Source organism: Heloderma suspectum, chromosome Z, assembly GCF_057233095.1.
Source record: "Heloderma suspectum isolate Gila_16-S chromosome Z, 16-S_ref, whole genome shotgun sequence".
Classification (NCBI taxonomy): domain Eukaryota; kingdom Metazoa; phylum Chordata; class Lepidosauria; order Squamata; family Helodermatidae; genus Heloderma; species Heloderma suspectum.
In genome coordinates, this window is record NC_139476.1 from 13069583 (window position 1) to 13082352 (window position 12770).

Genomic DNA, 12770 nt, shown 5'->3' on the forward strand with positions numbered 1-12770 from the left:
TTACTCCCTCTTTCATTATACTTGAAGGGGTGGGGTCACACAGTCAAATGATTTGGCTGCAGATTCAGGAGGGACAAAAGTGTCCTTTGTCACTCAGTGCCCAACTAATGTATGAGGTTTGCTGGCACAAGATGTGGAGAATGGCTTAGAAATGTTTAAAGGGGTTAAACAGTTTTATAGAGGATGTGGATAGGTCAGTCGACAGCTCTTAACTATGATGATGAATATACTATCTAAATGGAACCTCCATGTTCAGAGGTAGTCTTTCCCTGAATACCAGTTGCTGAGTCTGTTGCCTTCATCCCCTGCTTATGTGCTTCCCATAAGAACATCACTGGACCAGACCAAGGGTCCATCTAGTCCAGCATTCTGTTCACACAGTGGCCAACCAGCTGTCGACCAGGAACCCACAAGCAGGACACGAGCGCAACAGCACCCTCCCGCCCATGCTCCCCAGCAACTGACTAGTAGCCATTGCTAGCCTTCTCCTCCAGGAATTTGCCCAACCCCCTTTTCAAGCCATCCAACTTGGTGGCCATCACTACATCGTCTGGCAAAGAATTCCATAGTTTAACTATGCGCTGTGTGAAGAACGTCTGCCACAGATCTTGTGTTGTTGGTTGGTATGTAAATATTGGGGGGTGGGGGAATAAAATCTCTTTGGGCCACAGCAAGAAACAGAAGTCTCTGGACTAGATGCTCCACTAGAGTTCTTACACTTATTACTGGAGCTAATCCCCTTTTCAAATCAACTCCAGACTTTTGAAGCTGCTGCATCGCGGGGTTGAAGGCTTTGGAAAAGCAGAGCAGAATTTTTGGTAACCTTCATAGAGAGTGGTACTGCCTGACTCTCCGTACGGATTGCAACTGAAGTCCCTGCTTTCGCGTGCACGCGCTCTCCCTCCCTCTGGAGAGGCCACAATGACATTATGTCTTCCTCATCCTGGAGACAGAGTAATAACAATCAGGAGAGAAAGGTTGAGACAGTAGCACCAGGCTGGCTCTGCAGATCTCAACAGCCAGTGCACGGGATAAAGATCTCCTCTGTCTCCCGTTATCAGCAGCATGTCTCCCCCTAAATTAGAACACCAACTCTCCGCCTGCGTGTCTGGAGTTCCTGATGAGCTGCAGTAGCACACTGTGGTGAAGGAGGGAGGTTCCCCCCTCCACCTCCCGTGGAGACTACAGAGACAGCTGGGCAGGCTGTGGAGAGAAGCGTCCAGGCACACGTTTCAGGGTGCGTGTCCGGGAGAGGCATGCACAGCGGCTCATGAATTTGGAATTTCCCCGTTTGGCTCTACTGGCCTCTGCTGCAAACTTGGGAGGCGGCCTTATAGTAAGCCAGTGGGGGTGGAAGGTTCCCCCCGATCTGATGTTGGGCTGGGGATGTTCCCCCCATGTTCCCAACCCAGCATTGTCCCCTCTGATGGGCAGCGCCTCTCCAAGCAGAAGCTGGGGCCTTCCAGGCGCAAAGCACGCGCTCTACCACTGAGCGACAAACTCTGCCTCAAACACGTGAAGCTGCTTCCTACGGGGCCAGGCCAGTGGTGCATCTTTCCCATCTCCTGCTATCTTTTAGATCAGAGGCAGGCAACCATTTCATAGTCTCCGAGGGCTGCCTGCAGTGCCTGGATAAGCATACACACGCACAGCCACACCTCCCTGCACAGGGACAGGGAGATTTGGACTCCCTGGGGGTTGGACTCGATGGTCTTATAGGCCTCTTCCAACCCTACTGTTCTATGATTCTATGATTCAAACCTGCCCTGCCCAACGGGATTGGGGGGGGAGGGGCTTAAAGCTCCCCGCCAGATCTCTGCATCACAATTTCTGGCAGGAAATGGGGTTAAAGCTTCCCCCAGCAGTAATCCTGAGCTAGACTGCTGTTTCCCCATTGTCTCTTTCACACCCTCCAGCTGACAGCTAACCGGTTCAGCAGCTGGGGGAAGCCTGGGGGCCACAATTTCTGACGGAGGGCCTCTCCCGGTATGAACCTGCCTGCATTCCTCATCTGAGGTCCTCCTCCAAGTGCCTCCTCTGAAGGAGGCTCGGAGGATGGCAACAAGGGAGAGGGCCTTCTCAGCAGTGGCCCCCCAATTATGGAGCAGTCTCCACAGTGAGGCCCACCTGGTGCCAAGATCGTCATCTTTTCAGCCCCAGGTTAAGACCTTCCTCTCCTCTCAGACATCTGACACCATATAAGAACATAAGAAGAACCCTGCTGGATCAGACCCAGGGTCCATCTAGTCCAGCATTCTGTTCACACAGTGGCCAACTAGCTGTCAACCAGGAACCCACAAGCAGGACATGAGTGCAACAGCACCCTCCCGCCCATGTTCCCCAGCAACTGGTTCACATAGGCATACCACCTCTGGTACTGGAGGCAGCAGATAGCCTTCAGGACTAGTAGCCATTGATAGCCTTCTCCTCCATGAGACGGCATAAGACCTGATACCTAAGTGAACGTCCTCTCCCACATCACCTTGCCCATGTGCTGATACTCTAAGGCCCTCCTCAAGGCACCCCGGCCATCTCAGGTGAAGTGACTAATGAGCAGGGAGAGGGCCTTTTCAGTGGTGGCACTCCACTTGTGGGGTTCTCTCACCAGGGAGTCTTGCCCCAAATTTACACTATTGGCTTCAGGTGCCTGGAAAAGGCCTTTTGAAATCTTCCCCAGGTTTTTAACCTCCAACTTTTAAAAAAATTCTGCTGCAGCCGTTTTTAGCAGTGTCTTTTACTGTTGTCAACTGGTGCTATTGATTATTGTTGTTTTATGACTAACTGTAAAACCACCTGGAAATCTTTAAGTTGAAGGGCGGTATGACAAAAATGTCTTAACAACAATGACAAACAACTTGTTGCAGTGGCTACAGAGTGGTGTTTGGAGGTAGGAAACACAGGGTTTGGCGCATCCCAGCAGCTCTTAGAATACAGTAAGTCTCAGAAAAAACAGTGGGTGTGCCTGAAAAATGGTGAAACAGACGAAACTATGCTGTCACTTTCAGGCTCTGCAGTCATGAGGACTAGAAGTCTGCTCTGCTCTCAAGATTCTGCAGGAACTGCAGAGCACCGACAAAAGGGTGCTGTTGGGGAGCTGAAGATGGCTATTCCGCCAACTTGTCCAATACAACTATCTTCCCGATTTGGAAATATCTTTCCTTATGCCGAGCCAAACTTCACCTTGGAGGTGCGTGGGGAATGTGCAATCGCAACCGTGCTCGCAAAGTCAGAGAAGAGGCGCAGAACTGACAGGCAAGGCATTCTGGGATGTGCTTCTAAAACACTAGACAAATACCTGATGTGTCCCTCAGGTGGGCTTCTAGCTTTGCCCATTGCCGCCTGAACAAGCTGTAAAGGACAAACACACCGTGCTGGGAAATGCAAGGCCTCCCTTAACAAGGAGCTTATCCATCAAAGACTGGCAGCCCCATCAGTCTCATGGGGAGGAAAAAAAATGACAGGCAGGAGAGATAACACATCAAAGCACCCTTAAGGGGAAGCACAGGCGGAGGGGCCGGGTGAGAGGCCTACACAGTGAGCAATGGTTAACAGACTTGGTCTGAAGAAAGGTTTGCTCTCCCCTTTTCCATCATGCTCCCCCTTCCCCTGCAAGCCAAGTACGAAGGCATCCATTCAACCACCGCTGGGAGATAGATGCACTTCTGGCAAGGAACGCTGGCAGCTTAAAAAAAGTGCCGAGGAACGCAGTGCAACGGCAGCAAGGCATGGAGGGGAAGAACACAAAAAGAGCCCTGCTGGGCTGGATCATATCAAAAGTCCATCTAGTCCAACATTCTACTTATCATAATGGCTAGACAGATGACGATGATTACGTTTGCATCCCGCCCTTTTTCTTCTTGCAAGGAACCCAGGTGGCTCACATGGTCCTCCTCCTCTCCATTTTGCCCGCCTCCTCCTCCTCTCCATTTTATCCTCACAAGCACCCTGTGAGGGAGGTTAGGCTGAGAGTCAGTGACTGGGCGAAAGTTACCAGTGATCTTCCATGGCCAAGTGGAGAACCAGAACCCAGGTCCCGCAAGCCCCAGTCCAACACTTCAACCACCTCGGTCACACTGGCTCTCAGTATGCCTCCCCCTCAAGTATTTGGTGTTCAGAGACAGACTGCCCCTGAACACAGACTTCCCCGTTGGCTGTTACAGCTAACAGCCATAGATAAACCTCATCCCTCCTCTGTGCCATCTGCCCAATCTAGCATTCCCCAACCTGTTGCCCTCCAGATTTACTGGATGACATCAGCCTGGGAGTGGTCATCCAGCACTTGGCTGGCGCTTCCAGGAGCTCCTGCAAACTGAGGCCAACCTCCTTCCCTTGGTGCGCTGCAGGATTTGGGGTGGCGTGCGGCATGCGAAGCGAACTTCGATTGACCCATGTGCTCACCCAAAGAGATGATCCGTGCGGAGCTGGCTTCGCCTGCACGGGGGGATCCTCCGACTGGGCAATGACACGGGGCAGGTGAAGGAAGGGGACTCGGCATGCGCTTGCATTGCTGGTGCCTACAGCAGGAGGGACAGCAGCGTGTGGGGCAGTCCACTTGTTCCCCCTGCCCCGCCCCTGGTAGCCTCTAGGCCAGGGGTCAGGGCTTGGGGAGGGAAGTGGGCGACGGCCATGGAAAGAGCCCACACCTCTGAGGGCTGGACGGGGAACCTCCACCTGATCCTGGAAATGAATGAAGCATTGTTCGAGGTCCCCCTCAAACCCTGGAAAGCCGGGTGTAATGGCCTGTCACTGCTTCAGCACCCATCTTCGGGGTATAACTCACCCACGCCTAACTGCTGATCCTTTCCCTAGCCAGAATGATAGCTGTGCCAGAACATTCAAGCTTAGCCTGTTTTTAAGATCTGCTGCACATCAGCAGGGACCAGCCATCTGCCAGTGCCATTCCTGCTTTGGCTGGGAGGATAAATACTTCACCGGCTCTGCACAACAGCTGCCCAGCGGAGCACCCGGCCGCTCCCCAACGCGCCCACGCTTCTGAATCCGTACCTTCTGATGCAGCCCAAGGCGAAGCGTCAGCCCCCTGCTGGCAGGGTTCTCAGAGTTCCCCACGCTATGGAGGTGCCGGCTGAATTTTGGCAGAGGGACGCTGGGCTTGCTGTCTGGAATGAGCATGTTGGCAGGGGCCAGGGTGATGAAAGCATTGGTGATTGGACCTAAAGGAGGCAAATAAAGGTTTACATTACACTGTTAATAAGCACACCTGATGCCCTTTGGTGAGTGAACAAAAAATATTGCACCTGGTACAGCTTTGTGCAAGGGAGGGAAAACTGGCACACACTATTTCTCCATGGAGCCCAGGATTGTCTGTTCTGATTGGGAGCCACTCGCGGGGGTCTTTCCAGTCCCCTGCTACTTAATCCTTTTTTATAAAGGCAAGATGCCAGGGATTGAACCGGAGACCTTCGGCATGGAGAGCAGGTCCTCTGCTCGTGAGCTGCGATTGGCCCGTGCAGTTTCTCCTAGCAACACATGGGCAAGACACCCCAGGGAACACTGAGGTCCTACTACCTCACTGTTAGACCAGTCATCTGGCATCCAAGATTTGACTGAGGGGGGTTGAATCTCAGTCCTGGTGGCCAAATGGGGCCCTCCAGGGTTCCCCAGATGTCTCCACACCCATCATAAGAACATCAGAATAGCCCTACTGGATCAGGCCAAGGTTCCATCTAGTCCAGCATTCTGCTCACACAGTGGCCAACCAGCAACCATGGGAAACCCACAAGCAGGACACAAGTGCAATGACACCCTCCCGCCCATGTTCCCCAGCAACTGGTGTACACAGGCATACTGCCTCTGATACTGGAGGCAGAATAGTGCCATCAGGACTAGTAGCTATTGATAGCCTTCTCCTCCAAGAATTTGCCTGTTTTCCTTTTAAAGCCATCAAAATTGGTGGCCATCATTACGTCTTGTGGAAGTGAATTCCATAGTTTAATTCTGCACTGTGTGAGGAAGTCCTTCCTTTGATCTGTCCTGAATCTCTCACTAGTCAGCTTCATGGGATGAATCCATTGGTTCTAGTATTAGAAGAGAGGGAGAAAAATGTCTCTGTCTCTACTTTCTCCACACCATGCATGATTTTGTACACCTATAACATGTCTGTGCTTACTTGCCTTTTTTCCAAGCTCAGTATCCCAGCTGTTGTAAACTTCCCTTGCAGGGGAGTTGCTCCAGCCCCTTGATCATTTTAGTTGCCCTTTTTTCAGCTCTACAATATCCTTTTTTAGGTGCGGTACCAGAACTGTACACTGTATTCGAAGTGTGGCCGCACCATAGATTTGTATAACAGCAGCATGATATTGGTAGATTTAGTCTCAATTCCTTTTCTAATTTTGCCTAACACGGAGTTTGCCTTTTTTACAGCGGCCGCACACTGGGTCGACATCCAGTTGTCCACAACCCCAAGATCTCTTTCTTGGTTGGTCACCCCTGGCCTCGCCCCCTTCACCCCAATCATTGATAGTTTCTTGGCTTTTGCATCCCCGCCCCCCTGCCCTGCATTCTAAAAAGCCAAAATGCCTCTCCTAAGGCTTAGCTACTGGCAGTAAGAACCTGAAGCCACAACATGCTGGTTTCCCCCCTCCCCACTATCTTTGCCTTTGTATTTGCCACAGAGCGGACAACCTGATAATAGTGGCAGTAATTGCTCGTCCAGCCTCTGCCCAGCAAGATGTCCCACCCCGGGCTGCTCTATCTGTCAGAATCAAAGACGCGTGTATGTTTGCGGTTTCCTCCCCCAGCCCCTGCTGCTCTCTCCATTAGCAGGGAAGCCGGTTGCTGGAAGGCCGCCTGGGGGGAGCTGTGTGCGAACCCGTTGCTGCGCATCGTGGCCTCGCTGTCCTGTGCGGAGCAAAGTCATCCATCATGGGGCTGTGGCTCTCGCAGCTGTCTCCCAGTAATGATCTATCACACACACCCGCTCACTGAAGTTAATGAGCACTTTAATTACCGCATTTACCCACATGGGCTGCTGGTGGCTGTCAGCTGCACGCCCAACCTCAGCACACCTCTGAATGCAGACACACCGTCAGGTATCCCTCACCCAGGCAAACTAGTTGCAGGAAGGGGAGTGAAGAGAGAACCTGAAACGACCGACTGCAGCCTTCCCCAACCTGACGCCTTGCAGATGTGTTGGACTACAACTCCCAGAATCCCCCAGCCAGCTGTGTGTAGTCCACCACATCTGGGGGACGCAATGTCAGGACAAGTTAGCCTACTGGTCCATCATGCAGTAGCTGTGGCTTGTTACTTAGGTGTTACTCAGCATCCACCCTGCCCAGTACTCTCTCCCCCTGCCAGCCAATCCGGAGCAAACGCCTGGCTGCCTGAATCCTCCCTCCCCCAGAGCACAACACGACTGCTGTGGCACCCGAAATCCAATGACTGTGGATTTTGGGTGCCAGTCCAAAATGCACAGTCATTCCTCACTTGCAGCTGCCAATGGCTCAGCCTGCCCTTTGACTGTTCAATTCTATTTCCAGCTACACGTGCCGCCTTTCCACCTTTCCTCGGCAAATTCCAGGGCCCTGCCCTCGGCTCTCCACATGCACAAAGAAGGCACAGCTTTCCGCAGAACCACTGGCTGTCCATGATAGGGGCTCCCTGCCAACACCAGCTGCTGGCGAGAAAGCTGGCCCTTGTCTGTAAGGTGCCAGGATGAGGCAACGTTCCCCCGTTCCATGCAGCAAGGACCCAAGTGCTTGGATTCAAGGGAAACTAGGGAGAGAACGGGGGGGGGGGGGCGGGGAGAGACTTGGCCATTTTTAAAGAAAAGGCTTTGGTGAGCCATAAATGGCCTCCCCAATACCCAAGTTTTAGGAACATATGATGCCGCCTTATACAGATCCATTTAGCCTGGTATTGTCTGCAGTTGCCTTCCCCTACCTGGTGCCCTGCAGATGTTTTGGACTGAAGGCCCAGAATTCCTGAGCATTCACCAGGCTGGCTGGGGCTGATGGAAGCTGAAGCCCAAAAATGCCAGAGGGCACCAGGCTGGGGAAGGCTTGAACGTGGGGCCTTCTGCATGCAAAGCAGGGGCTCGGCCACTAAGCTATGGATGCTCCCGATGAGCATATACAGCTTCCTTTGTCAGACCACTCACCCATTTCCTTCAGTATTGTCTCTGCACTGACTGTCTCTACATCTCTACCATTTCAGACAGGAGTCTTTCCCGGTTCTACCCGGAGAAGCTCGGGCGGGTCTTTCCCAACCTTTTCAAGAGGGGTAACCATGTTCCTTCTGTTGCAGCAAAAACAACAGAGCGCCTTGTAACACCTTAAAGGCTAACAAATTTATTCTGGCAGACGCTTTCATGGACATTGCCCACTTCACCAGAAGCATGACATGTAACCCTCACATTGGTAAATTTATATAAACATGCTGCGTGAGAGAGAGAGAGAGAGAGAGAGAGAGAGAGGTAAATGGTTTTGTCAGAGGGAACTGAAATGCAAACACTACAGACAGCGATATTACCTTCAATGGTGGGCAGATTAACATGAGTGTGATAAAAGCCTTTATCCTTATTCAAAGGGCAGGAAATAGATTTGAATCTCCTGACCCCTGCTGCAGCCAATTATGTTAAGGTGACCATTCTTGAACAAATGAATTTCAAAGACAGGTTTCAATGTGGAATTGCTGAAGTAAAATTCATCAAGAGACATGACTCTATTTCCTGTGGTATGTCTAAGGCCAAAGGTTCTCATTTTTAAAATCACACTTGTTGTTGTTTAGTCATTAAGTCGTGTCCAACTCTTCGTGACCCCATGGACCAGAGCACGCCAGGCCTTCCTGTCCTCCGCTCTCTCCCGGGGCGTGAGCAAGTTCATATTCATTGCATCGGTGATGCTATCTAGCCATCTCATCCTCTGCCGTCCCCTTCTCCTTTTGCCTTCAGTCTTTCCCAGCATCAGGGTCTTTTCCAGGGAGTTTTCTCTTCGCATTAGGTGGCCAAAGTATTTGAGCTTCAGCTTCAAGTATCTGTCCTTCCAATGAGCACTCAGGGTTGATTTCCTTTAGGATGGACTGATTTGATCTCCTTGCAGTCCAGGGGACTCGTAAGAGTCTTCTCCAGCAAAATCACACTATATGTGTTAATTGAGTCAGCACTGCAAGGATGCCTGCGTTATCACCCCACAAAGTTTGGTGAATGGCCACTGTTAAATTAATTATCACTGTGTGTACTTTTTTGCATTTCAAGTTCCCTCTGACAACACAATTTACATCTACCTGCCACCCTCAGCCCAGCATGTGTCTATAAATTTACCATTTTGAAATCAACAATTCATGCATCTTGAAGTTAACACTTCATGAATCTGATGAAGTTGACGGTGTCTGCAATAGCTTATGCCAGACTAAATTTTTGGTTTTTAAGGTGCCACAAGACCTGAGGCTGAAAACGGCTGAAGCAGGGACCTTCTGACTGCAAAGCTCAAGCTTGACCCCTGAGCTACGGCCCCCGAAGAATTAAGAGCCCCTAGTTCACTGGGTGGCTTCTAGAGATATGGAGAGGCCGCCCGTTTCCCAATCTACTCCCCTCCCCCAAATTTCTCCTCCACCCCGAGTATTTCCCACAGGCCTGGGAGCCTAGTAGAAACAGAAAGTCCCAGGTTCAACCTCTGGCATCTCCAATTAAAAAGATGAGGTAGCAGATGATCCAAAAGAGCCTTCTCTGCCCAAGACCTGCTGCTGGTCTGAGTAGACTGCACTGGGCATGATGGACAAATAGTCTGACCTGGCTGAAGGCAGCTTCTTAGGCACCTCTATGATCTCTTTCTGGGGAAGGTGTGATAGAAAACTCTCCTTTGCCCTGCCCACAGATCCTACTAAGCTTCAGCCTCTGGAGCAAATGCTTCCCAAATTACCAACCGCTGTGGCACAGTTCACATTTGTGCCCCCTGCCCCCACCCAAAAGATTTAATACCCAACCTCAGTTCTCTGTGAGTTGCCACTCTGCTTGGAAGGAGGCAAATCCAGAGAAGCAGCTCATGCAGAGGGAAAACAGGAAGGCTCTTCTAATCCTGCTGCACCTCTGCACTGAGAGTGACTGGTGTAGGGAAGTGGCAGAATTAACTGCCCCTGGCCAAGGCCAGGCCAGAGCAGCGACTTACACAGAGAGGAAGCGGGCAGACTTGTGTGTGGGTGGCTTGTGTTGAAGTCACAGAAGCCCTTAGCTTAGCCTTCTCCAGCCTGCTTCCCAGCCATCATGGCCAATGCTGGCTAGGAATGATAAAGAGTTGCAGCCCAACATACCTGGTCATGGGAATTGTAGTCCAACACGCCTGGAGGGCACCAGGTTGGGCAAGGCTGCCATACCTATTTAACTAGTTCATTTCTCATGGCCTCCACTTGCAGTTTGGGAATTGCCTCTGCAGCCAAAAAGGGCTCCAAACTTGCTACTCCTCATTAAGAAAACGAAAGATGGGATCTTTTAGGAGCCGGATGGAAGAGCAAGACACGGCCATGTATTCAGTTACACGACTTGAAGCTACGTTACCAGCCTCATTATTAGGGCTGTCTGGTTGCTCGGTCTCTGCAGACGATTTACTGGTTTCTGCCCTGCAGAGATCAGCCACCAAGTGCCAGAGCTGATGCCACAAAAGGCCGGCGATGCTTCAGAGCGTGGGATACAGGCAGGGCTGTTCCGAGTCTAGGGGAGGGAGGGAAACTCCAAAAAGGTGCAAGGATGTCTGTCTACCAGCCGACAGCAGCAGCTTCTTATCTGGTGTTCTGTGAGGCTGAGATAAAGGATGTTAATGCTTCCCGGGGCAGTGACAATAGCGCAAGCAGTTGCCAGCATTCAGAAGCAGGGACAGGATTTTTATTTTTTTTTTAAGGAAGGGGGGGGGAGTAATTAGACACCTGAAGGGGGTGGGGAAGGACAACAGGATTACAAAACACAGAAAGGAAGTGGTTCTTCTTTCACCCCATTAAAAATGGAGGCAGTTAACCAGTTGGGGATGGCTGAGAATAGCGCAGCCAGATTTGGGCCAAAGCGTATTTGGAAGTTCCCACCAGGGCAAGAAGTCATGGAGAAAGCAGAGATACGTCATGGCCGCCAGGACTGGTGAGATGAAGTGGAAGAGCAATCTTTACGTTACATAGGAGTCTAACGAAGAGATCAGTTATGAGTCTCCCATTCTCAAAGCTTATCTATGTTGTACTATTTCTGATGGGCTGGGAGGCCAAAAACACCAGTCCTTTTTTCATCGGGAAAGGTCCCGAGAGGGCTGACGGTTGAGATATTAGAAGACAGCTGTGGCATACGCTAGGAAGAAAACTGAAAGAAGAACAAACCCATCGAAGACAGAGAGGGTGAAGCGCTCGGTTCCATCAAGCCAATGTTGCTGCCCCTTACGGAGTCAGATCACTGGTCCATCCAGGCCAGTTTTGACTAGCAGCACAGTCCTGCTACAATCCCTTGAACTGGAGAGATCCAACCTGCACCCTTCTGCATGAAAAGCAAGTGCTGTACCGCTAAGCTGTGGACATGCTGGCTGAACCTACGACACCGTCTTCTACTGTGTCAGACCCCTGCTCCATCTAGGCCAGTATTGCCTGCTCTGACTGGCAGCAATGGCTCTCTGGGGTCTCGGGTAAAGAGGGGAATCTTTCCGATCACCTACTATCTGAGATCCTTTTGCTGGAGATCGAACCTGGGACCTCACCTCAGGCACTCAGGGCACGTGTGCCATCACTGAACAGTGGGCGGATGCTGCCTGATCGAACGGTGGGGCGGCGCTGCCCAGGCCATGGATCCATCCACCCTGGTATTGTCTACTCTGATTGGCAGGAGCTCTGTAAGATCTCAACCACTTTCTCATCACTGGTGATCCAAGATCTTTTTTAGCTGGGGTGTTGAACCCCGAGGGCTGAATTCTATTCTGGAGAACCTCTTTGGGGCTGCATTCCAGTGGTGGGCAGGGCCAAACCACCAAAACTACCAACATATTGCAGCTTAAGGCTCTCACTGCCAGTAACTAACCCTTAAAGAGAGGCATTTCAACCTTGTAGAATGGGGAGAAAACCCTGCAAAAGCCTGGAAGCCACCAAAAGCCTGGTGGTCAGGGGAAAGGGGGTGGAGTCAGGGGAAGCCTGGAGTACCAGATTAGGAGCCCTGGCAAGATGGATTTGGCCTCCAGAGCTGAGGTTCTCCACCCGTTTTAACCAGAGGCTGAACCTGGAACTTGTGCTCTGCAAGATCCTCTTGTAAGCATGCAGAGCTGTAAGAGATACCATTGGCCCTGCTCACCAGTCCACCTTTAAGGTCGGTTAGGCTGGCAGGAACTAGAGACAGGGTCTCATCAGTACCAGCCCCAATTCTGTGGAATTCCCTTCCCAAGGGATGTACAGTTTTTTTATTTTTACTTATTATTACATTTATATCCCACTTTTTTCCTCCTTAAGGAACCCAAGGTGGCATACATAATCCTCCTCCTCCTCTCCATTTTATCCTCACAACAACAACCCTGTGACGCAGATTGGGCTGAGAGTCAGTGACTGGCCCAAAGTCATCCAGTGAGCTTCATGGCTGAGTAGGGACTAGAGCCCGGATCTCCCAAGTCCCAGTCCAACACTCTAACCACTACACCACTGGCTCTTGACTCTTTCTGTATTTAAAAAAGTCTTTAAAAACCTCTCTTTCAAGTGGCTTTTAACAGATGTGCTTTTACTGGACAAGCTGTCAAACAACTGTTCCTGCTGGCTGCATTGTATTTAAACAGCTTCCGCCAACCTGTGCCCTCCAGATTTTCTGG

The 12770-nt window shown here is 51.1% G+C and overlaps 1 protein-coding gene across 5 annotated transcripts in view; it reads right to left on the minus strand.

Annotated features, from left to right (window-relative positions):
- WDR18 (WD repeat domain 18) overlaps positions 1–12770 on the minus strand; it is a 55471-nt gene that overhangs the window by 6205 nt on the left and 36496 nt on the right. For 4 of the 5 annotated variants that reach the window (XR_014786469.1, XR_014786471.1, XR_014786470.1 and 1 more), the window contains one exon: positions 5005–5171. Coding sequence is in view for 2 of the 5 variants with exons in the window: in XM_084825601.1 (XP_084681727.1) it covers positions 5005–5171 (167 nt within the window). In the remaining 3 variants the exon portion in view is untranslated. Of the gene's footprint in view, positions 1–3080; positions 3349–5004; positions 5172–12770 lie in introns of those variants that run through there. The other variant, XM_084825602.1, reaches the window with a different exon arrangement.